The 24,366-nt window shown below is 40.5% G+C and overlaps 1 protein-coding gene across 5 annotated transcripts in view; it reads right to left on the bottom strand.

Moving 5' to 3' along the window:
- Positions 1-24,366, bottom strand: part of Bbs9 (Bardet-Biedl syndrome 9) — a 370,311-nt gene that overhangs the window by 70,029 nt on the left and 275,916 nt on the right. For all 5 annotated transcript variants that reach the window (XM_045135893.1, XM_045135892.1, XM_045135896.1 and 2 more), the window contains one exon: positions 4,663-4,885. In XM_045135893.1, coding sequence (XP_044991828.1) covers positions 4,663-4,885 — 223 coding nt within the window. The remainder of the gene's footprint in view (positions 1-4,662; positions 4,886-24,366) is intronic.

A 24,366-nucleotide genomic window follows, 5' to 3' on the forward strand; every position in this document is an offset into this window, starting at 1 on the left:
AAAGTTCTCTAAAATATTTAAGCTTTTCCTTAGTATGCTTTACATGATAAAAATTATGCTAATGTTAGTTGCAAGATAGCTACAAGTAAGGATAATATCATGTTGTTTCATTAATTATGTTTTTGGTATGACTGTCTGTTTATCTACACTGCTACCTTACTTGAACCAAGATTTTATATTTAAAGGATTCAAGTTGCTCTCATCATTCAGTATTCTCTGAACATAAAACAAACTTCTAGCTTTAAATTAATAGACTTAATTTAACCTAAACAAACATTCTGTGGTACCTCTGATTTTAAATCCAAATTCTTAAAAAAGAGACATTTTTTTCTAGATATATATTCCGTGTGTGTGTGTGTGTGTGTGTGTGTGTGTGTGTGTGCGCGCGCGCGCACATATACTCAAACAAAAATACGTATTTTGGTCTAGCCAAAATACTGTGCTTACAAATGTAAAAAAAAAAAAAAAAAAACTAATCTAAAACTGTCAGAGGTCCTATGAACTGAAATTTCTGATAAGATTAATTTAATTCTAACTTCATTTACTCTTAGAAATACCCAAATTTTGGTTAACTCCTCATATCCAAATTATACAAAAGACGTCATTCTCTATTAATAAGAATATTCATGATGTCTTATAACTTGAGAGCTGACATTTCTTAAGTCAATATTTAAGGTGTGCTCTAATACAGTTAACTGAGATTAACAGTGACTCTTACTAGAGACCCATTTCCTTTTCTGGCTCTAAAATAATAAATAACATTTAGTTAGGTCCATAAAACCTACAAATCCTAATTTGTAACACACATGACCTTTCATTTCTATTCCAGTCACAAAAATATTTGGGCAAAAAAACCTGGACAATTTGTTGTAAGATATTGTATTAATATTTGATTTCTACTATGATGTGACTGCCCATTTACTTTCCCACATGGGGACCTAATACAATACTAAGGTAATACTACAGATCAAGTTATTATCTACAAGTAAGAGTTACAATAATTTGCATGTTAAAAACTAATTTTTTCAAGTAGAGCTAGCCACTTCATAGATATTCATAGATATAAGAAAAAGCTGGCCAAAAAACTAGAAAAGGTTATAAATTATTTTATGCACTATAAACTTAAAATAAAGAAAGTATTTCATAAAATACAAATAATGTAAACATGGGGGAAGCATGACCTATCTAATTTTAAATATATATAATGTCTATGTCAGAGTCAGGCTCAGGTTGCTGGGAAGAACCTCCAGAGCAGACACAGTTCATGGGAGGAAGGGAACTGGTGAAGCTTACAGAGAAGTTCCACAGAGGCAGAAGAGCCGACCACTCTCATAGGCCAGGCAGAGAGAGAAAATCAGCAGCAGCAGCACAAGCAGGCACACCCCGGAACTCAGGCAAAGCTCCAGCACTTTACATATCTTTAGACTGGAATCCAGATCCAGTCCCAGGAACAAATACCTTAAGGCTGGACCCCAGGATCCACACAGGGACAATTCCTCCCCCCAGGTGGCTGGAGATCTAAATTACAAGCTTTAATAAACTTCTGCATGTATTGGGGGACAGCTATTCAAACGACCACATTCTAGCTGGCTTAAAAAAAATGTCTACTTCCCTCACCTGTTGACTTAAGTTTGTTAGGCCAGACATATTCGTGATTATATTTAACTTTAAATATAATATTCCCATTATATGCCACATGTACATGTTATTTTATACACAGCAGACAAAAAATTAATTATACCTGGATAATGAAGGCTAAAAGATTTGACATAATCAGTGATTTTTCCTTAATGGCTTTATTAGCAATTCCTCTCTCCTGAAGATGGTTTCCTTGCCTATTACCCACATCTACGCAAGATTCTACTGCAATGGGGTGTTAGGGGTTTAGAAAAGTCCTTGAACCCCAAATCCTGGGTCTGCATTTGAATTTAACCAAAGAATTGGGCAAATGTGACCGCGAAGGATAATTATTAAATTATATTTATTTAGAGAAGTACAGAGCCAAGGTAGAGAAAATGAATATACCCATGTGACCTGAGAGCCCACATGGTGGTTCTGGAAAAACCGTGGAGAGGACAGACAAGAAAGTACAAAGAGCTCCTGCCATGTAGAGCGCAGGAGGGGTAAAGAGCCTATCTGGGAAGTAGGGGTTAGGGGGTTCTCCCCTTAACTAGACTGGCCAAGCTGAGGGGAAACTCACCAGTACTTGGAGGTTCACGAGTGGTCAGGCAGCCCTGTGGTGGTGGGCCCTACCTTCAGGCTCAGGTGAGCTACAGAGACAGCTGGTTAGTCTGGGCTAGAGGCTGGTTCAGGAAGAGGCTAGCCATGATGTTAAATTCTGGGGATTAAACTTGACCAACCACAATGTCAGGATTGGGAAAGGGAACCTTCCTCCCAGAAGGCACCCAGTTGTTTGTGGAAAACAGATCACCTTTAGGCAAGCAGTCAGACCATCCATCCTTTGATCTCTAGAAAGTGCATATTTCAGAGGGCAGACATGTCTACCTTTTCAGGGGTCCAGCCACCCTAACTGTCTAACAAAGACTCCCTCTCAGTAGGAATGAACTTTCCTAGCTATGTGGGACATATTAAATAAAACATTTGGCCTTTGCATGCACAAAATGTGATGTTTGGCCAACAGGGAAAACTGTGAACGAATGTTTCTAGAAAAGTGTTGCATTTGCTACGCATACTTCCAGCAAAGCTGCATGGACTGATAAAGCTCCTGTGATCACAGAGAGATGGAATATTGCAAGTCAGAGCCACATTACCTTGGGCCACCTTTAGCCCCTCAACAGCCATTTATTGCCCACCTCTGTGTCTGAACTAACATCCTGGTGACAATCAGTTGATCAGGTGTGAGCATTTTAGGAATGTAAGAATAGACCCCCAGCTTCCACCAACCTAAGGGCTACGAATATCATCAGATAGCATGTGAGGCCTATGGTGAAGATTTCCCTGCTTTGCTGTAACCTGCCTACCTGATGGTCAGCCAATGTATTTGAAAAGTGCCTTGATTTATGACTCTCTTTTGTTATGTAACTATAAAACCTTCATGAAATCCTTAACATATTGGAACATGGAATTGGTGTACCATGAATATGTATTCCCAGGCCATGGTCACTCATATTTGGGTCCAGAATAAACTATCTCTTACCTCCATTGAGGTGAGAGCTGTGTCTTGTATTGACAGCTGGCAAGGAGGGAGAGACACACTATGTGCCCATTACAGTGAGGAGCTTCAAGTACAGCCTCAATTATTTTTTAATAGTTATTTCTCAGGAAAATACTCCTGTGTACGTAGGCAGGATTGGGTGTAGACCAAGTGCCTAAGTTAGACAAATCCAAGATACTAAGGCCCACATGGAGATAAACAATAAAGGAACTCTCCTTGATAGACATTTGTATTCTAAAAGGCCAAATGAGAAATATTCCTTTGGAATAAAAGTCATATTCTGTACATAAAAATATTTTAAAATCAAACAATATGGGATTTCAGGACCCCAAGCCAATTACTTTCTCACTGGGAAACTTCAAGACTAGATGATAGAGACATATGTAACACTAGCTACAGCTGCATCTTGGGTTGTTTTCGGGGTCTGCTCCAAGCACCTTGCTGGTGTGTTACAAACACAGAAAGTCTGACAAAGCAGCAGTTATTTCCATACTCACCTTCTAGAGAAGGAACTGAGGACCAGAAAGGAAAGTAAGATACCAGGGCCAGCCAAGTCAAGGAATGACAGTGCCATCAAAACACTGGCCTACCAGCCTCAAAGGCTGCGCTCATTAGAATATGCCATGCTGTATCCATGCTAATCTTTGGAAGATGTGTCTTGCGTTCCTTTTTACTTCTAGGAATGCAGGTTGAGGGTTAAAGGAAGGCAGCAGCAAGAACACTAGCATAGGGAGGGAACAAAAGGCATTTGGGAGAAAGGGAAAGCAATGCTGCTTTTCCAACACCGGTCTTGCTCCAGAAGGAAATGCATGCCGCAGCAGTCATGTTTCGTTAGGTTACTGTCATGCTCCTTCAGTAACCATGGAAAGGTGAGGACAAGGGAAGGGGTACTGGGAGCTTCTAAGGGTCATGTGCACTTGATTGACTGCTCAGATCTAATTGTGGGAAGGCGGGACGGCTGATGCTGGGGCAAGTTGGATCTTTTCCTCCACCCTGGCCCATAGGTGTGTTGGCCCTGACTCCTGCTCACATCTCTTGATTCTGGGTCTTTTCCTTCTTCTCTTGAACTTATTCTGATGACCATCGTCCAAGAAAATAGCAGAAGGGACCTGATTCATCTGGATCACATTAACGCCTTGGGTCTTGCTATTTACATTCATAAAACATGGTATCGCGAGATCACATTTGGCCAAAGTTTTCCTTAAAAATAGTTTTATTCTCTGATCCTCTTTTTATTAGCTAGAAGCAGAACAAAAAGGATTGTGTCTTTAAAGGCAGGGACAGAAAGAAAAAGACATTCTATTCTAGAAATGTTTAGCAAGCAAATAACTCAAGAATACTTATCCAAGTGGCTACACTCAGATATCTGAAAGGAAATGGGAAAGCCATCTTCTTGGCTACCATGACTTTCATATGGAGTCTAAACCCCAAACGCAACCATAGGCGGGCACATTGCTATTATTTGGACGTTTGGGCAGGCCTCTTACCTGGCATGACTATGGGCTGTGGGGCTGCGGCATCTGTACTCACGCAGAGACGGCCGCCCTTGGCTAATCTCTCACACAGCAGAGTGATGTGTTTCTTCAGCCGGCTCGTGTCTTTGGGCATGTTCAATTGGCTGCTGAGGTTCAAAGCCTGCTCCTTTGAACTCTTTGACAGGCAGGTCTTCAACAGGTGGGCAACAGCGGCATCTACCATTTCTTCCCAGCCCTGTAGGCAAAAGCCCATTTGGAATGCAAAAAAATGGCAGTGAGCAAAGGGGCCACTTTACTGTCACCCACATTATACAGATGATTATACGTCTATGTTCAAGTGTTAGAAAAGAGCTTGGGATAAGCCATACGTACTCCATACCAGCCTGGTTCTGAATTCTGGCTTGGTCAGCTATTTTCCCTTGACTGAGTTACTAATTTCTCTTGGCACAAGCTTCCAGTAATTAAATGAGATGGTACATCAGAAATGTTTTTTCCTGTGCCAAGAATAGTGTAACCAATAACACAAAGTTAGTCTTCAACACAAGCCTATTTGATCCCTTGGTGGCTGTGGATGCCAGTGGGATTGCTGCTTTCCCTTACATGTGTGCTGCAGAGGAGCTAGCTCAGACAGCCCTGGGATACCTTAGGAGCAACTGGAATGGAGAGAAGAACCTGGAGTCTCAGCTGCTGCTGCAGCTTTGGGTTTTGGGTTTTGGGCTCTAGATTCAAGAGTAATACTGTGATACATAGGCCTTCTCCAGTCCTACTTCACCATCAAGTGACAGAAAACAACACGGGGAAAGCAGTGGACATTCATCCCACATCGTCAGAAGCACACTGCATGCTGTAGCGAGGGACTGAAGAAGGCAGTGTCACTTTCGCAGATGGGGCTGCAGTGTCGCAGACACCAGTGTTGCGCCCCACCTCAGCACTGTCACTGAGGACACTGCTGTCACCATGGTTACACTGGAGAAACTCCTTCAGGTAGGTGCAGATAACACTGGCAAAGAAGGGAGCGGTACAGAATAGGAGGGACAGGTGAGGGGCTCCCATTGGGCATCCCAAAGGGTCCTAGGGATGACTGGATAAGATCTCTATGACAGCCTACATGGCTGAAGCAAGGTAATGGAGAGGTCTGGGTGAAGTCACTGAGACTCAGTTTGTGTTCAGAGGGCAGTGAAGCCTGGACAATCACCATGGAATGGTGAAGAAAGGCATGGTGTGATTTATAGTCCAGTTCTTTATATTTGATCTGAGAAACAGAGAAAAGATGACTGTAAGCCCTAACTGTGAAGGGCACTCCATCCTTAAGCTTGCCTCTGAACCACCTTTCAAACTTGGATGGCCTGATTCGCAAGCGTCAATGTCTGAATCCCAACGTTCCACTCAGCATATAAGGCATGAGCCACTCCAGCTCCTGTTCTATTAACTCTCTTCCCACCATCTCCTCATTCAAGCCTCTGCGCACACTCAGCTCTCATATGGCAATGTGCCCTGCCCCCACTCTTTACCTGACCCACTACCACTTAAAACAAGGATGACATTCACAGACCCCCTTTTGGGGGGGGGGGGGCTCCTTGACCTTCCTGCATCTGATTCCATCCCAACACACCTCGCTCTGGGCTGTGCTTGTTGTCTGCAGAGTTGAATGCACAGTGATCTGTCCTAGTTCAGTCAAATCAAACTTTATAAGCATCTACTAGATCTCCTAGCAACTGCGCTGCAGGCTACTGAGATAAACAACTGCGGCTGGCCATGAACGCCATGGCTTTAGAACTCAACAGTGTCAGTCGGGACCCTGAACACCCAATTACCAATGGTCATCATAGGGATTCATGGTGGATCGTGCTTGTAGTTCCAGAACATAAAGGCTACGGCAGGACGATGGCCATGAGGCAGAGGCTAGACTTAATTACAAAGGAATATGCCACCTCAAGAGAAAAACAAAAAAACCTGGAGAGGCTACTGCTGTTATCAAATCTTAAAACTCATGGGCTCACAGACTCTCCATGTACCCATGTACTGGCGGACTCCTAGGAAAACTCCAGTGACATCTAGGACAAGAGAAGGACCATGTGAACAAACTAACGGTACCCACTTCTCCCCTGACCATCTGTGTTCTTGGCAGTCTCCATGAAGAAGGAATAAGTTAACTTAAAAAAAAAAAAGCCTCAAAATGCAGGAAACCACTGACGTAAGTATATCTTTTCTTTCTGCTTTCCTCTCTTCCATTTACTTTGGATTTTTTAGGACCACACAGAAGCTTCACTATTTTAGGATGTGGCTGCAGATGTTTTTAAATTGGGGTTACCAATGGATATGAATCATCTACAGGAAGAGCCACATATGAGATTTCTATTTCAATTTTCTTGAAATAGGATTCAAATCTAGAGCAAAGTATCTAGAACTGTATCAAAATAACTAAGCTGCATATCATTTCATGTATCATCTTTACAGCAACAGACTAAACTTCGAGCGATGCAGTTATTCCAACCTCAAAGCTATATTTACTTATGAGGGAGTATGTTTATCTACATACTGATCCTAACTTTGAACATCTTTGTCCATTAAATAAAACAGCAGCTTGAGCATGTCTATCTTTTTATTTGCTTAAAAATAATTACTTAGGGGGCTGGAGAGATGGCTTAGCGGTTAAGCGCTTGCCTGTGAAGCCTAAGGACCCCGGTTCGAGGCTCAGTTCCCCAGGTCCCACGTTAGCCAGATGCACAAGGGGGCGCACGCGTCTGGAGTTCGTTTGCAGAGGCTGGAAGCCCTGGCGCGCCCATTCTCTCTCCCTGTATCTGTCTTTCTCTCTGTGTCTGTTGCTCTCAAATAAATAAATAAATAATTTATAAAACAATAATAATAATAATAGTTATTATTATTTAGGGTCAACTTGAATACAATATCACATTAAATATAGTATGGTGGTTTGATTCAGGTGTCCCCCATAAACTTAGGTGTTCTGAATGCTAAGTTCCCAACTAATGGAGATTTGGGAATTAACACCTCCTGGAGGAAGTGTATTGTTGAGGGTGGGTTTATGGGTATTATAGCCAGTTTTCCCTTGACTGTGTTTGGCACACTGTACTGTTGCTGTTGTTCACCTTATGTTGGCCAGGGGGTGATGTCCACCCTCTGCTCATGCCATCGTTTTCCCCTGCCATCATGGAGCTTCTCCTTGAGTCTATAAGCCAAAATAAACGTCCCCCCCTCAAAAAAAAAAAGCTGCACTTGGTCAGTTGGTTTATGACAACAATGCGAACTTGACTCCAACAGTAATTTTGATACTGAGGAGTGGGGTTGCTGCTAGATACATGACTATGTGGCTTTGGCCTTTTGGAGCTGATTTTTCAGAGGAATGTGGAAGGATTTGAAACCTTGGCCTAAGAGATGCCTTGCAGTGCTTTAAGTACAGCTTGATGGACTATTCTGGTCTGAGTTGAAAGACCTGAATGCAGTAAGAACTATGGACTATGAGGTTTGGCTTATGAGAGGGAGAAAGAGCTTTGCCTACACTGGGATGGAAACAGATATGTGGGAAGCTTGCTGTTATGCCTATGTCCTGAGAAGTTGTGCAGGGTTGCATTGCATAGAAACTGACTGGTGTGAGCAGAGGGATATGACACAGAAAAAACAAAATCTTTGGGCCAAAACTTATACCCGTTCAGCTGAAATTGTATGAGAGATTACAATTTTTGAAATTAGGTCAGCTGACCTGCACTGGGAAAACAGGAAGAATGCAATCTTTTGAAGGAGCCTGAATGCTGAAGGCATATCCTGTTCCTCAAAGTCTGCTTTATTCCCCCCACCCCCGGATTAATAAATTGGCACCTTACCTGGTATTATGGAGTCTAAGAAATGCAGGAAAGAGAGGGTCATTGAATTTGCAACATGGTCTTCTGCTTTTGGAAATGGCCATGGGCAGTGTGAAGCAGATTTGCTGGATGCCTACATGGAGACCCAATGGAGCTGTGAGGATGGACCAAGGATTGCAGTGGAGACCCAGTGGAGATGCCGGGACCATGAGATGGCTGCTAAGGAGAGCTGCCAGCCCTGGATGAAGTTTCCCAGGACTGTGAGTAGCCTAGCTGGAGGGGTGGAATTGGAACTCCAGAGACTTGGTGCTGGCTAGAATTATCTGACTTGTACATTTAACACTGACTAGAATTGTTGGACTTGGAGCTACAGAGTTTGATATTTGCCCTGTCTAAATCTTGTACTGGTTGAATATTTCTTTGCTATGCCCAATGCTATCTTCTGCAGTGTGAGTGTGTATTCTCTGTCATGATGGGGTTTGGGGGGATTTTTTGGTATTATGGCTCAGTTAAAAGACCTTAAGATTGTCGGGATATTTGATCATTTTTAGGATTGATAAAAAATATGGGGACTTTTAAAGTTGGACTGAATGCATTGCATTTTACATCATGGATGGTTATCAGTTCATGGGGGCCAGGGAAGGAATGTGGTGGTTTGATTCAGGTGTTCCCCATAGACTTAGGTGTTCTGAATGCTAGCTTCCCAGCTGATGGAGATCTGGGAACTAATGCCTCCTGGAGGGAGTATATTGTTGGGGGAAGGCTTATGGGTATTATAACCAGTTTCCCTTGGCCAGTGTGTGGCATCCTCTCCTGTTACTATTGTCCACCTTATGTTGACCAGGGGGTGATGTCCACCCTCTGCTCATGTCATTATTTTCCCCTGCCATCATGGACCTTCCCCTCAAGTCTATAAGCCAAAGTAAACCCCTTTTTCCCCCAAAGCTGCTCTTTGGCCGTGTGATTTCTGCCAGCAATGTGAACCTGACTGCAACATATAGTGAAATTTTTAAAAAAACCTAGAAGGTGACTGAAATATGGCTCCTATCTTCTAGTACCTTACACTCACTACTAGTATAGAAATATTAAAAACACAGTGACTTAGAAAATGAAATACATGTACAGAGAAAGGCATAGAGTACTTTAGGAATGATCTGTTTTTAGCTCCCAGCCCTGTTTCTTGAAAACAACATCTAGATTTGCCAAATAGAATTTACTTTTGAGTAAAACCAAAGGGCTTTACACTTGTCTAACACAACAAAGGGCTTTCCTATCATTTTTGTGTGCAAATCAATGATATAGTTTGAGTTTATTTTAATGCTATATGAAGCAAGCCCCCAGTTAATTAAATTTTCCATATTTTCTACTATAGAATCTGGATCAGGCATACATAACTGAAAAATATAAGTCAAGACTTATTCTTGTAGCCAGGCATGGTGGCACAATCCTTTCATCATAGATTTTGGGTGGCAGAGGTAGGTGGATTGCCATGAGTTCGAGGCCACCATCAGACTACCTAGTGAATTCCAGGTCAGCCTGAGCTAGAGTGAGAACCCACCTAAAAAATAAATAAATAAATAAACCCTATATATCTCTAAAAGTCCATTCCACACCCTTCCCATAATAGCTGCCAATCACTAATTCAAAAAAAAAAAAAGAGAGAGACTTATTCTTCTTAAAGTAGTCATATTGTAGAAGGATAAAATTTCAGTATAATCTCCTGTCCCAAAGTTCCTCTACTATGTCAGATAATTCCTTTTTCTAAGACCCCTTAGTGTGAATTGAAGTCTCATCTCTGTTATTTTGTAGATATGTGACCTTTGGCAGGCTTCTAGCATACTGGAATCAACAGTCCTGAAATACAGATATGGGTGTAAATAGTCTCCTTGAGAATTGATCCAAGAAGTCCCTGGGGTGTTGGGAGATGGGGACAGGAAGGAAGCCACTAAACAGCATGTTGCTGAGCAGGCACTGTGTTTAATGCCTCTCCTTTTTCCTTATAGAGTGGGCAAATCCTTTAAATATTGAATATTACTGGACTTCATTCAGAGATTCCTAAAAACAACACCGAAACACCCATGATCTTTAATTCAGAACCAGTGGGTAAGGACACAACTATCATTCCTATTAAACAATTAAAATTAGATTCATTTTTCCTAGGAAGCTGGAAATTTTCACTACTCCAAATGTAAAAATGTGAATGGCATTTCTGCTTACAGTCTTAGTGGTTTCATCTGCACATTCCTTTTCACTGTACTAGGAGATAAGCTGTGTGGCTCACATAAATTGGATGGAAAGAGATTTATAATTTAGGTTTCCTAACTCTGTTACACAATCTTCCACACCAACAAAAAGCAATATAGACTAATGCTCACAATGCTCACAGCTTATTTGTGGCTTTCTCTTTAAAAATAAATCAACAAGATTTTTTTTGAAAATTTAAAAACTCTTTTAAAATTATTTTTTATCAGAGAGAGAGAACTGGCACATCAGGGACTCCAGCCACTGCAAACTCTACATGTGTGCATCCCCTTGTGTGCATGTGCGACCTTGCACACTTACATCACCTTGTGCATCCCACCATGTTACATGGGACGTGATTTTGGTCAAGGAATGCCTTGACTTCTCCTATCACTTCCCACCTAAATTCAAGCCATGTACAAGTTTCCTTCTAGTAAAAGAAGACTATAATTGTAATTCTTTATATATATATACATATGTATATATATATATGTATATTAGATATGGATATATTTAGTATGTAAGCAACACATGTGGTTACCATCCTTTCCCTCCTCCCTGCCCCTTTTCTGAAAAGGCCTTCCTTGTTGGGAATGCAGGTCAACCTCATGGGGATTGTGGGTCATGCATTGCGGGGGAGGCAATGTCTCTGTGCAAAATGTCCCAACTTGTAGCTCCAACATATAATTGTAATTCTTTTACTCTATGCTTATAGTCATCAATTTTAGGACACCCCACATACAACATTTTCACATTTCTACATGTCGGAAGTGGGAATGTATGCTATTCTTAGCTAGATCAAACAACTGCTGGGTTTCCATGTTTCCAGTCACACTGTCCCTTAACTGCACTGCCTGGGCTTATGCATACTTTATTTTGTTTATCTTAGTGTACTATTTTTGCAGACTAACATGCAACATTCTTGTGACCGTGCTGAATTAATCACCACTTAAAAAATCTCTTTGGGGCTGGAGAGTTGGCTTAGTGGTTAAGCGCTTGCCTGTGAAGCCTAAGGACCCCAGTTCGAGGCTAGATTCCCCAGGTCCCACGTTAGCCAGATGCACAAGGGGGCGCACGCGTCTGGAGTTCGTTTGCAGTGGCTGGAAGCCCTGGCGCGCCCATTCTCTCTCTTCCTCTCTGCCTCTCTCTCTCTCTGTTGCTCTCAAATAAATAAATAAAATTAAACAAAAAATTAAAAAAAAAATCTCTTTGGGGCGGAGGGGCCTGGACAGATAGCTCAGCAATTAAAGGCACTTGCTTGAAAGCCTGACGGCCTGGGTTCCATTCCCTAGTACCCACGTAAAACCAGATGCACAGAGTGGTGCATTCATTTAGAGTTCGTTTGCTGTGGCAAGAGGTTCTGGCATACCTATTCTCATTGTCTTTCTGTCTCCTTGCAAATAAATAAACAAAATTTCAAAAAACTAGAATAAAAATCTCTTAGGGCTAGAGAGAGATTTCTAAGGGGTTCAGCGTGATTCCCGCACAAGCAGGACGTCCCGAGGCTACCAGAGTCTAAATCTCCAGATCCTAAGTAAACCGCTCAGGGTGGCAGTGCTTACTGGGAACCCCAGTCCCACAGAAGAGCAGAGGCCAGAGAACTGTTACAGCCTGCAAGCTTCAGGATCAGTAAACACCCAGGTTCAACACCAGATCAGGTGGAAGAGTGATGAAACAAGTCACCTAATGGGCCACCATAGGTGAGTGCTGTCCACTGCAGGCGAGCATGGGGGGCGCCACGTCATACAACATCCCATCACTCTTCTCTCTCTCTATCTCTCTCACACACAATACACAAGCAAAAATCAGTATCTTTTTAACTTACACTATAACTTGTTACTGCCTAAAACTGTCACTGTGTTCAGAGAAAGCAAGAAAATAGTATAAACCTCAAATTGATGAAGCAAACATTCATGAGTGAAGATTAACAACAATTTTCCGTATGTTTACAAAGCAAAAGCCAAATACTTTCTTAGATGTAGCAAGAAGATGCCCACATATATAAAAAACGTGTTAAGCTTTGGTATACAAGTTTTTGTATATACATGCACAAGATACATGTGCATACATTACCATCCTACGCCAAGCAGCATAACTGAAGTCAACAAAACTACCCAATCACTGGCATGAATACGCTTTGGTTAACTGATGTTCCCCACAGAACAGTAAACATCAATTTGCCTAAAATGTTTTGCTGACTTTGGACAGAATCTGTCTGACCCTTAGCAACATGAAATTCAAATGAGTCAAGTTAAAAGGAAACTTCTAAGGATGGATATCAGAGGCTCAGAACAAGTCATGAAGGCCGTGTGGCACAGTCTTAAGAAATGTTGCTTAAGTCACACTCCACAGGACACAGGACAACAGCAGACTTGCTCTAAAGTTTAAAGGTGACTTAAGAGGATGAACCTTAAACGGGAACTACTTTCAGGAACACCCAAATCAATGTGTATTACATATATATTTCTTCTTATTCAGGAATGTAGTACCATATGCTAAAAATGTATGTCTAAATAAGTTTCAAAGAGCTCTTCCAGTGATTATTTAAAACATTTAAGTGATAAAAAGCCACAATATGATAGTTGATTTGGTAGTCTCTTTTTCTTAGCTGGTCCATAAAGTAAAGACATGACTTGGGCATTTAGCATCTTATTGTGAAGATTCAGCACTACAAACTACCAATTGTTGGGTGTCTGTCACATAGCTCATACCACATTAAGCATTTTGTGTATGATATCTCAATTAGTCCTCACAAAATCTTAAGTGGTATATATACAGTGTCATCTTGAAACCCAAACACCTTTGAAGAGTTTCCAGGTGGGGCAGCAGATGTTTCTGTGGGTGTTTTTGTGTGTGTGTGTGTGTGTGGCGGGGTGTTAAGGGGTTTCATAGTGATTCCAAGGGTTGAAGCCAGGGTTCTGCACGTGAAGCACATGCCCTTCTACTGAGCTAATACCCTCCAGCCTGAGCCATAGTGTTTTACGGTACATTTGTTTGACACATTTGATATTCTTTTTTGTTTTTTGTTTTTTTGTTTTTCGAGGTAAGGTCTCACTCTAGCCCAAGCTGACCTGGAATTTACGATGTAGTCTCAGGGTGGCCTTGAATTCATAGCAGTCCTCCTACCTCAGCCTCCTCAGTGCTGGAATTAAAGGTGTGTGCCACCATACCCGGCTACATTTGATTTTTTTAATAAAAATTTTTATTTACTTGAGAGAGAGAAAGAGGTAGGTAGATAGAGAAAATAGGCATGCCAGAGCCTCTAGCTACTACAAACTTCAGACATATGCACCACTTGTTCATCTGGCTTAACGTGGGTACTGGGGAATCTAACCTGGGTCCTTTGGTTTTTCAGGCAAGTGCCTTAACTGCTAAGCCATCTCTCCAGTCTGCATTTGATTTTTTAATTATTGTTTCTTTATTATTGTTATCATCATCATCTTTTTATTATTTACCTTCTAGATGACATAGATGAGGAAATATCAAAATCCTGAATTAGAAACAATAGTAAAGATACTTTAGTGTCCACTATAGTCCAGTTCATAAAAATGAATGTACTTCTCAATAACTTTGTTTTAAAAGTTATCTATCTATCTATCTATCTATCTATATGGGGAGAGAGAACGTGCAAAAATAAAACATAGATTTATATACATGTATTTCATGAAATGTTTAGTGTGTTTCAGTAAATAATTTATAGTCGGTCACAGTCAAAGCTAAGAAAGTCCAGATTATGTAGTTTTAAAAAATTTGTTATTTCTTTGAGAGGGAGAGAGAGAGAAGGAGGCAGATAGAGAGAAAGAGAGACTCAGTGTGCCACAGCCTCCAGCCACTCCATACAAACTCCAGACACCTGCACTGCCTTGTGCATCTGGCTTACTTGGGTCCTGGAGAATCGAACCTGAGTCGTGTGGCTTTGCAGGCAAGTGCCTTACTAAGCCATCTCTCCAGCCCAGATTATATAGAATTTTTTTAAAAGCACAGGAAAGGATATGCCCAAAATGAGGAAAGAAATTCCTTCCTTAATTAACAGCTCCCAGGCTAATGCGTGAGCCATAACTGACTGCAGCTGGCCTGGCCAATTCCTCCCTCTGCAGAACATGCTCCAATCAGACCACAGGTTCCTGCGTGAGGACCTGCACAACCAGGTTTTCTCACAATCTTCCTATCACATTCTACGGTACCATTCTTTTCCTGGGTCAGTAAGAAAACAAGCTGAAAGCAAAGCCCCATTTCCCCGCTACAAAGACAGACTTGCTGGGGGTGGACTACTTCTCCACTGTACAGAAGGTGACGGCACCAGGGCTGAGTCTGCAGCCTGTGTGAGCACACAGAATTAGGTGTGCCTTTGTTCCGGATTCTATTCAACACAGTTTATAGTTCCTAGTTAGCACTTATGGCTACTTCAGTATTTTATAATGATAAACATAATACCAAATGGACTTGAGTTTACTATTTTTAGTGCATTAACTTGGATTCTGGATGTAAGGTTAGTTTTATGATCCACATTTTCCTAGAGTACTCTCTGGAAAGACAGTATCAGAAACCAGGAGGGAATATCTATTTCAGTACATTTATTGGGTCACTTATTACCAGACTGGGCTAAAGCAATGTAAGTGAAGTGTTCCTAAAAATTGCATTCCCTTGTGTATATTTTATTCATTTATTCATTTTTTTTACTTGAGAAAGAGAGACAGAAAATGGATGTGCCAGGACCTCTAGCCATTGCAAATGACCTCAGATGCGTGTACCACCTTGTGCATCTGGCTTACATGGGTGCCAGGATATCAAACCTGAGACCTTAGGCTTCACAGTCAGGCATCGTTTTTAACTGCTAAGCCATCTCTCCAGCCCTCCCTTAGGTGTATTTATCACGTACACAAGGTTAAAAATTCTTGTTTGATTATTTGAGTAATGAGTATATGTGAGTGAATACATGTACAAATACCTAGTCACGCACCATGTATTAACTGAGACGTTCTGAGAAATGTGTCACAGGTGACTTTTTTCAATGTGTGAATATCATAGAGCATGCTCACACAAAGATAGCTATTGCATGAGGAGGTGGTATGTTCTTATGGAACCATTGTCATATATGCAGTCTGCCACTGACTAAGACATCATTTTGTTTCACATGGCTGTATACATGTGGCAGTCTAGCTATTGAAGTATCTATACTTTACTGTATTGCAGAAAGCTTTGCTCTTTACAATACAAAATATTCGGTGTTGCTTGTAAAAAAAAATAAGGAACATTCTTTTTCAGAAAAAAAGATCTTAGAAACTACTCAGTTATTGCAAGAACATCTGTAGCTATGATACACTATGGAAATAAATATAATATAACTGCCTTAATTTTGTGAAGGATGTAAAAGAATCTGCTTTTGTATTTATTATAAATAAGAAACAAGCACATATGAGCATTTTAGAGTATGAAATCAGAGCTAAATTGTGTCATGTCCCCAAGTGAAATTCATAAGAGCATAAAAGCCAGAATGAAAGGGAGGAAATGAAAATTGATCTGTCTCTTTTTAAAAATATCTTATTTATTGCTTTAAGAGAGAGAGCAAGTATGAGAATGGGGTGCACCAGGGCCTCCAGCCCTGCAAACAAACTCAGAGTCATGTACCACCTTGTGCATCTGGCTTTACATGTGTGCTGGAAAACCGAACCCATGTCTGTAGGCATTGCAGGCCAGCACCTGAACTGCTGAGTCATCTTGCCGGCCCTGACCTGCCTCTTCAGGAGGGCAGACAGAAGGTAAATAGCAGCTGCTGTTTGAAGAACTAAGTGCAGCTAGCCCTAGTTTGAGAAGACTGGGAATGAAGTGGCAAGCCAGGGAATCACAGACAAGAGTCTTATAAATGAGGCACACATGGTGGGGCCGAGAGTGAAAGTCTTGCAGGCCTGCCACTGGAGTTCACGTTTCACACAAGTACCGAGGGAGCTGAGGGAAGGACGCAAGCAGACGCGCAGCAGGAGAGCAGGACTGGTGTTGGCATAGGGACATGCAGCTCTGCTCCTGACTGCAGAAATGGGTAGAAGGGCTGCGTCACATGCCACCATGGAAGTCCGGTGCAAAAGCAGCAGGATGAGCACAAGGCTTTCCCAAGAATTGTCAAAATGAACGCCATCAGGCCAGGGAAACCAGGACACAGTGGGCTGGGAGCTGGGGGGAATATAGCACAGCAGGAGTGCTACCTTAAAGAAAATTACAAATTCCATACAAGAATGTACTGCCACAAATCACTGCTTTGTAATTAGTAGACAGCCTTGATTGGATAAAGGTGCTTCAAGGAAATCAACTTAATGTAAACACACTTCTAACGAAGAATCGAATTGATCAGTGTGGTGAGAAGGGGAATCATTATTTTCCTCATTGTGGGTATTTGAATTTGTACTTGTTCTTCATATTTAAATCCCACTTTGTTTGACCAAAGGCTCATACATATAAGCAAAGTGATTAATTTACTTTCCTTATTTTTAAATGTACAAATGATATCAGATGTGTCTGCTGAAGCACTATTTTATATACACAAGGAGAATCTAATAATTGTGCATCACAACTAGGGCATGGCTTTCTGCTTGGCTCCTCCGATGGTAGAATCAATTGTTTCCATTTTAAAACAGCAAGAAAGTAACAAGGAAGGCTCTGAGCTATGTTGTATTCATCTCTGGTGAGGTAGAATGTTTTATCATTAAATAAGCCCCGTTGCATCGACCAGTAACAACTTAGGGTATGTGACTATTGAGGACATAAACTAATTTCTTTTGTTTATCTTGTTGGCTAAGACCATGGGAAATGACAAAATATTTACTTTTTGCAGTATGTTCCCATAGACAGTTATAATTGTGATGATACTTTGACGGTCACAAAGGCAGGATTAATACTGACACCAGACTTCCTCCTCTTGTTTGTCTTTCAGAAGTGCTCATTAATAATGGCAATGATTAGCCATCTCAGTCATCACTCAACCCAGACAGCAGGCACAATGGCCCTTACATCAAGTCTGCCTTGTGACGTAGAAGTCCTTAAACCCTGTAAGTCTCTGCGCACAATAGATTTCCTATTATAAACATCTGCTTTCTCACATGAACCATGTTGAATATGTTAAAAATAGTTTTCTCTTTCCATATCAGTTTGTAAAAGGAACAATCAATCAAAAAGTAAGGCTGTGGGTATAAGCCTCCCTTCCCCACTTATGTAAATTTTCATCCTAACTTTCTCAGGGAGTTTGAGAGTTCAACACTAGACAAGGTTAACTATGAAGCCATTATGAACACAATGCAGCTTTTCTTTTTAAAGGCAGATGCTATCTTCCAAAGACTCTGAATGCACTTGGAAAGAAAAGGAGTCAAGCCAAACACTATGCCATGTGCTGGTTTTCCTTCCAAATCTAGGATTCTATGTAATTGTGTCCCCAAATCAATTCACTGTTGTTGTTTTTTGAAATTAGGTATTCCTCTGGAGCTGTGAACCCACATGTCATTTGACATCTGACACAAACCACTCATAAATCTTAAGCCCACTTCTCCTGGCTCTCTTAGTCATCTAAGCTGCTTACTGAGAAAATGAGAAGCAGATCTGAATTATAGCAGCAAGAACAAAGAGGATTTATCTACACACCAACTCCAAATGAAAGGACTACCTAGAAGGCTGTATTCAAAAGAAGTCAGAGGCCATGTGCAAGTTCAAAGGGAAAGAATTCATGATGACTACAGTGGAAGCCATATGAAGACTGAAACTTTCAGTTTTATGTCACTGTGTCAGGTATTTTTTAATACCTGAGGTAATCCTTAACAAAAGGATAGAAGATTTCTTTGGCATTATTGTCTCAGGAGTTTCAGCCATGCTTACTTGGATCCTGTCACCTCTAGACCTGTGGTGACACAGAATAGTATAATAGCAGACATGGCAGAGACCCTCACCTGTAATAACTAGAAAGTATAAAAGAAAAGAAAAGGGCTGTGGTCCCAATATCCCTTTCAAGAGCACCCTCCCCACTGTGACCTAACTTCTTTCCATTAGACCCCACCTCAGGAGTGTCATAGGCTAATGACCAACTTTTCAGTATGTGGGTCATTGGTAGTATTTTCAAAGCATGAAAAAGGAAGAGAGGCAGTGTGTGTGCCGTTCCTGGCCTCTGCTTCACAGAGCTGCTTAAACAACCCCAGAGAAGTCTCTATTCCAAGTCTCTGGATGCTGACCTATGACTAAGCTGATCCCAGGGTAGCAGAAGTACTGGGTAGTAGTACAAATATCATGACAGAATGTCATGTCAGACTCTACTCTCCTTTCATTCACTTATTAACATGTGCTGAGGGGTACTCAACTGGTAAAGTCCCCTTTGTACTGATGTCCACAAGTGCTATGAATTAGACCTTCTGTAACAGACCTTTCTATAATGGTGGCAATATTTTTTCTTGGATGTCCAATGTGTTAAGCAGTTTAGTTTGTTTAAGTACCATTTGTGGAGTGGCAATCATATTGGAGAGCCTAGGATTAGAATATTTGCTCATGAAGTTGAAAAAAAATCATAAATGATGAGATTGAACTCTGTTTTGTTTACTAGTATACACTGTGTGCCAAATATCACTTAAAATTAGTACGTGCTCAATCAACACTGGATGACTAAATGACTAGATAAAGATGGTCTCCTCAAGCCAATACTGAACTGGGCAAAATTTTGATCTTTTGGCAGATATAGGGTCAAGTGGTCTGAAATATTCTTAGCTCTTAACATGAGAAGTGAAAAAACAAGTTGTCTTAGCAATCCATCAAAGGCTAAGACTTTATCTCAGTGGCAGAGTAGATGCTTAGCATTCATGAGGCCCTGGGTTCAAACTACAACAAGAAATACAGACAAGCCGGGCGTGGTGGCGCACGCCTTTAATCCCAGCACTTGGGAGGCAGAGGTAGGAGGATTGCCATGAGTTCAAGGCCACCCTGAGATGACAGAGTTAATTCCAGGTCAGCCTGGACCAGAGTGAGACCCTACCTCGAAAAACCAAAAAAAAAAAAAAAAGAAATACAGACAGATAATAGATGGATGGATGGATGGATGGATGGATGGATGGATGGATGGATGGAAGGAAGGAAGGAAGGAAGGAAGGAAGGAAGGAAGGATACATGGATGGATGGATGGATGGATGGATGATAGGGAGAAGGAGATAAACAGAGAAAACAAAAAAACCCTACATCACACACTGTGGAAAACATTATTTTTAGCTAAATGTCACCATTACCATTATCATTCTTTGCTGATAGTGATGATTTTAGGTTAGGATGGAACTGTACTTAAGAGCCTCTTTTGAAGATAAAATGGAACCCTTCTTTTAGAGAAAAGGTATCCCCACAAAGATAAACCAGGCACATATATCAGCATCTTAAAAATATATAAAATAGTTATGCTAGCATTTTTTTGCCTAATATTGTTTTGAAAAGTGACAAAAATGGAAAAGCATTACCAAAGTGACAGATCAAAGAAAATGATGATGAATTCTGGTCAAAATGGTAATTTAAACAAAATGTTGATAATATAGTATATAGAACACTACTTTTTTATTAGCTCTGATAAATATATAAGTATGAAAATATGTTTGCTTTTTCTACCTTTCTCATTAGGGAGAAAATATTCCAGAGTTTACCATTACATTTAGTCTGCTTGTTGCTAAAGCCCAGCTAAATAACAATACAACAAATAATGCAGAGCTGTTTGAAACAAGTGTCTTCTGGGCATTTTCTTTTACCTTGCAATACTTATGGGGAAACCCGACCTTGAGCTGAGCATGTCTTCTAAAAATATCATCTACATGTCTCCTTCTTGAACATATACTCCACCACCTACCCTCAACCAAACCATCTAAATTACATTCAGATTTTTGTGGTATTATAATAACTTCAATATGGGATATACTTTCAACATTCTGGTAAGAGACTCCTTTCTTCCCTGCCTCGCCCTCCTTCCAAGTTATTTCAGGTTTACATATTTCACTTTCCCATTTGTGGGACACCCATCACATAACATTTAGTTGTGAGGTCTACATGCATAACAAGGAGAACTATGAACTGGCATGTCAAAACCATATGTATGTATATGCCTTAAAGAAAGAAAAAGGACTCCTTTTTTAAGAAAGGCATATAAGCTATTTCAACAGTAGAACTCAAAAGTGAGTGACACAAGCTGATTAAAGAGAAAGAGAATAACAAGCAGTATTAGCATGTCTTTTTGATTCAATCTTCTGCAGGTTATGTTTTTATCAAGTGTCATGTCTCATTCACAGCTTCAATGCTCATAATGAATATGCACACCTTCTAAACTCATGAAATTCAGAAAAGAGTTGGAAGTGTTTTTCTCTGCATGTTTTGGGAGGTAGAAGAGCAGAGGCTGTCGAGGTGGGCAGGATAGACAGGGGCTCTGAGAGGGATGGAGCCTTCTCACCTGCCTACAGGAATGAATACACTTACATTCCAGGCAAGCCAGGCTTCCCTCAATGGCCACTAAAGAGGACTTTCCACAGTCTCTTTTGGGGTTCAGGTACAATTTCACCTCCAGAAATATTCTTCTGTGCTTCAGATACAGCTTGCTAAGCAGTGAGTGATGCCCTGACACAGGTTCCCATGCACAGCAGGGCCTCCCACATGGTTAACATCTTATTGTTACCAGATTGATACTGTTAATTTTAACTTTGAGCTTGTATTTGGTAAAAGAAGTCTAATGGAGCAATAGAGCATGTGTATTGAGAGGGCAAGACAGGCACAGTAAGCATGGCTTCTCTCTCCTTTGTGGCCTATTCACAAGTAGCCTAGTCCACTCAGTATTCTCAGTCCCAGGATGAGTGGCACATTCTTAAAAAGGGAAATCATGCATATCTGTACATACAAAGTTGACAATGACAGTTCTGAGATGGCCACTCAAACCTGAATTTCGTTAAAATAAAGAATGGCAGCAGAACTTAAAAAAAAAAAATGACTGGGAAAGCCTGCTATCCTACTTCTGATTTTTCCTTGCCGGGTGACCTAAATAAAAAAATTCAAACAGTGACCTAAACCATGGTGAAACCCCAGTGCAAAAGAACAAAAATATAATATAAAAAATCAAAACAACATACCTCCCCTAAAGCCTACCAATCCTAGCATGATGGCCCCTAAAGAGAAGAGACTGAGATGAAATTCCACCCAAGCAATTCAAAGAAAGGTTGACAAGTATGTTCAAAGAAATAAAAAATTCTGAGAAAACACAAGTAATTGGCAGAATGAAATATGAAAATCAACTGAAGAGGTTAAAATGGAATTCACAACATTGACAGAAATACTGAAGAAAAAACAAACTGAAATGGTGATAGAAATGACAATATAGTAAGTGAAATAAAAAGCTAAGTGTAAAGACTCACCATTAAAATAGATCATGGAAAGAACAGAATATCAAGGCTTGAAAAGAAGCTATAAGAACTTTTATATTCAAAGAAAATTGTAATTTTTCAAGATGCAAGAGTAGGATATTCAAGATCTCTGGGACACCATGAAAAGACCAAATCTACAAATTGTGGGCAAAGAATTAGGAGAAGAACACCATACCAAAGGAATGAAAAATAATTTCAATACAATCATAGCAGAAATTTGTCAAATCTTGAGGAAAAAATACCTGTCCAGTTGTAAGATACATGTATAAAACAACAAATAGGGCCAGGAAAGGAAAAAAAAAAAACCTCCTTATATCACATTATGGTTAAATCATTAAATTTACACAACAAAACAAATATTGAGAACTGCAAGAAAGAAACACCAAGCCACAACTAAAGGCAGGTCCATTAGATTAGAATGACTGCTGACTTTTCAATGGAAACTGCAAAATCCAGGAGGTTTGTGATTATGTATTTCAAGTACTGGAAGAACTCAACTGCCATATCAGACTACTCTACCTGGCAAAATTATCAGCCATAATTTAAAGAGAAAAAGACTTTCCATTATAAAAGTAGGCTAAAGGCATTTATGACCACCAAGCTAGCATCATAAAAGATACTGAAAGGAATACATCAGAGTAAAGAGAAAGATAAACATACTCAAGAGGCTACAGGAAGGCAGATGGTACTAGATTAGTTGTTAAGCTACTGAAGATTAAGAAAATACCAAACATGCAAAATGAACCAAGTGACAGGGGTCAATATACACCTTTCAATAACCTCTATGACTATTAATAGGTATCAATTAACCAATCAAAAGTCACAGACTAGCAGATTAAATAACAAAACAAGATATAGCTTCTTGTCCTCAAGAAGCATACCTCATACTGAAAGACAGATACTACCTTAGGATGAAAAGATGGAAAAAACACATTCAATGCTAATGGAACCAGGAAATAAGCAGGTGTTACTGTTAGAATAACATCTGACAAGACAGACTTCAAACGAAATTAATCAGAAGATGTAAAGAAGGCCACATGCTGATTAAAGGAACAATCCATCAAGAGGGCATTACCATCATAAACATAAACGCCAAACACAGATGCACCGAACTTCATAACACAAATGATGCTCCATGTAATAACAGCTCCACATTCACAGACAAACTCCATGTCACAGAAATATGCAGATGAGTACTAGTGGAAGGACACTCCATGTCCTCTTCTGCCCTCCACATGCCTGCAGGTGTCTCTGCACATACATGTACATACACCACACACACACACACACACACACACACACACACACACACACACACACAAAAACCACCACAGCAACAACACGTACACATGCAAGCAATGATAAAGAAATACACATACAATGCCCGAATCACTTCTAGTGATGACTGGAGACCTTCAGCACCTGATGCAGCGACTCATCGAACCTGTGTCACGGGCCGTGGGGTAGGTCCTCCCACTCTGCACCTCACAGCTGCAGGAGGTTCAGAGCAGCTAGACCATACCATGGTGACTCTACCATTCAGTGGTAGAACTAGGAACTGAGACCAGTGAGGCCTTTTAAAAAGTAAATTATTTATTTATTTGTTTGTAAGCAGAGTGAAAGAGATAGACAGAGAGAATGGATGCACTAGGGCCTCCAGCCATTGCAAACAAATTCCAGATGCATGTGCTACTTTGTATATCTGGCTTTTAAAAAATATTTTATTTTTATTTATTTGAGAGAGAGAAATTGGGAGAGGGAGAGAGAAAGAATGGGCATGCTAGGGTCTCCAGCCACTGCAAATAAACTCCAGATGTTTGTGCCCCTTGTGCATCTGGCTTACATGGGTCCTTTGGCTTTGTAGGCAAGTGTCTTCAGCACTAAGCCATTTCTCCAGCCTCTGTGCATCTGGCTTTACATGAGTACTGGAGAATTGAACCCCAGTTGCTAGGCTTTGCAGACAAATGCCATAAATGCTGAGCTACCACTCCAGCCCCAGTGAAATCTTTTTGACTGCTACATCTAAGTTTTTAAGTTCATAGGTAATTCTTATTAACATAATCTCAACCACCGCCCTATTTATGTTCTTTCATTGTAGCTAAATATCTCCATTTCAAGTCTCTCAAAGGTCAATTTTAATTGCAATAGTATTTTATTTTTGTTTCTATCTATCCTTGTAATATACAATTTGCTATTAAAATATGTTCCAATATTCCAGTGTATTTATCAGTATTTTAGATCACCACATGAAGCTT

The sequence above is a fragment of the Jaculus jaculus genome, chromosome 16 (assembly GCF_020740685.1).
Source record: "Jaculus jaculus isolate mJacJac1 chromosome 16, mJacJac1.mat.Y.cur, whole genome shotgun sequence".
NCBI lineage: Eukaryota > Metazoa > Chordata > Mammalia > Rodentia > Dipodidae > Jaculus > Jaculus jaculus.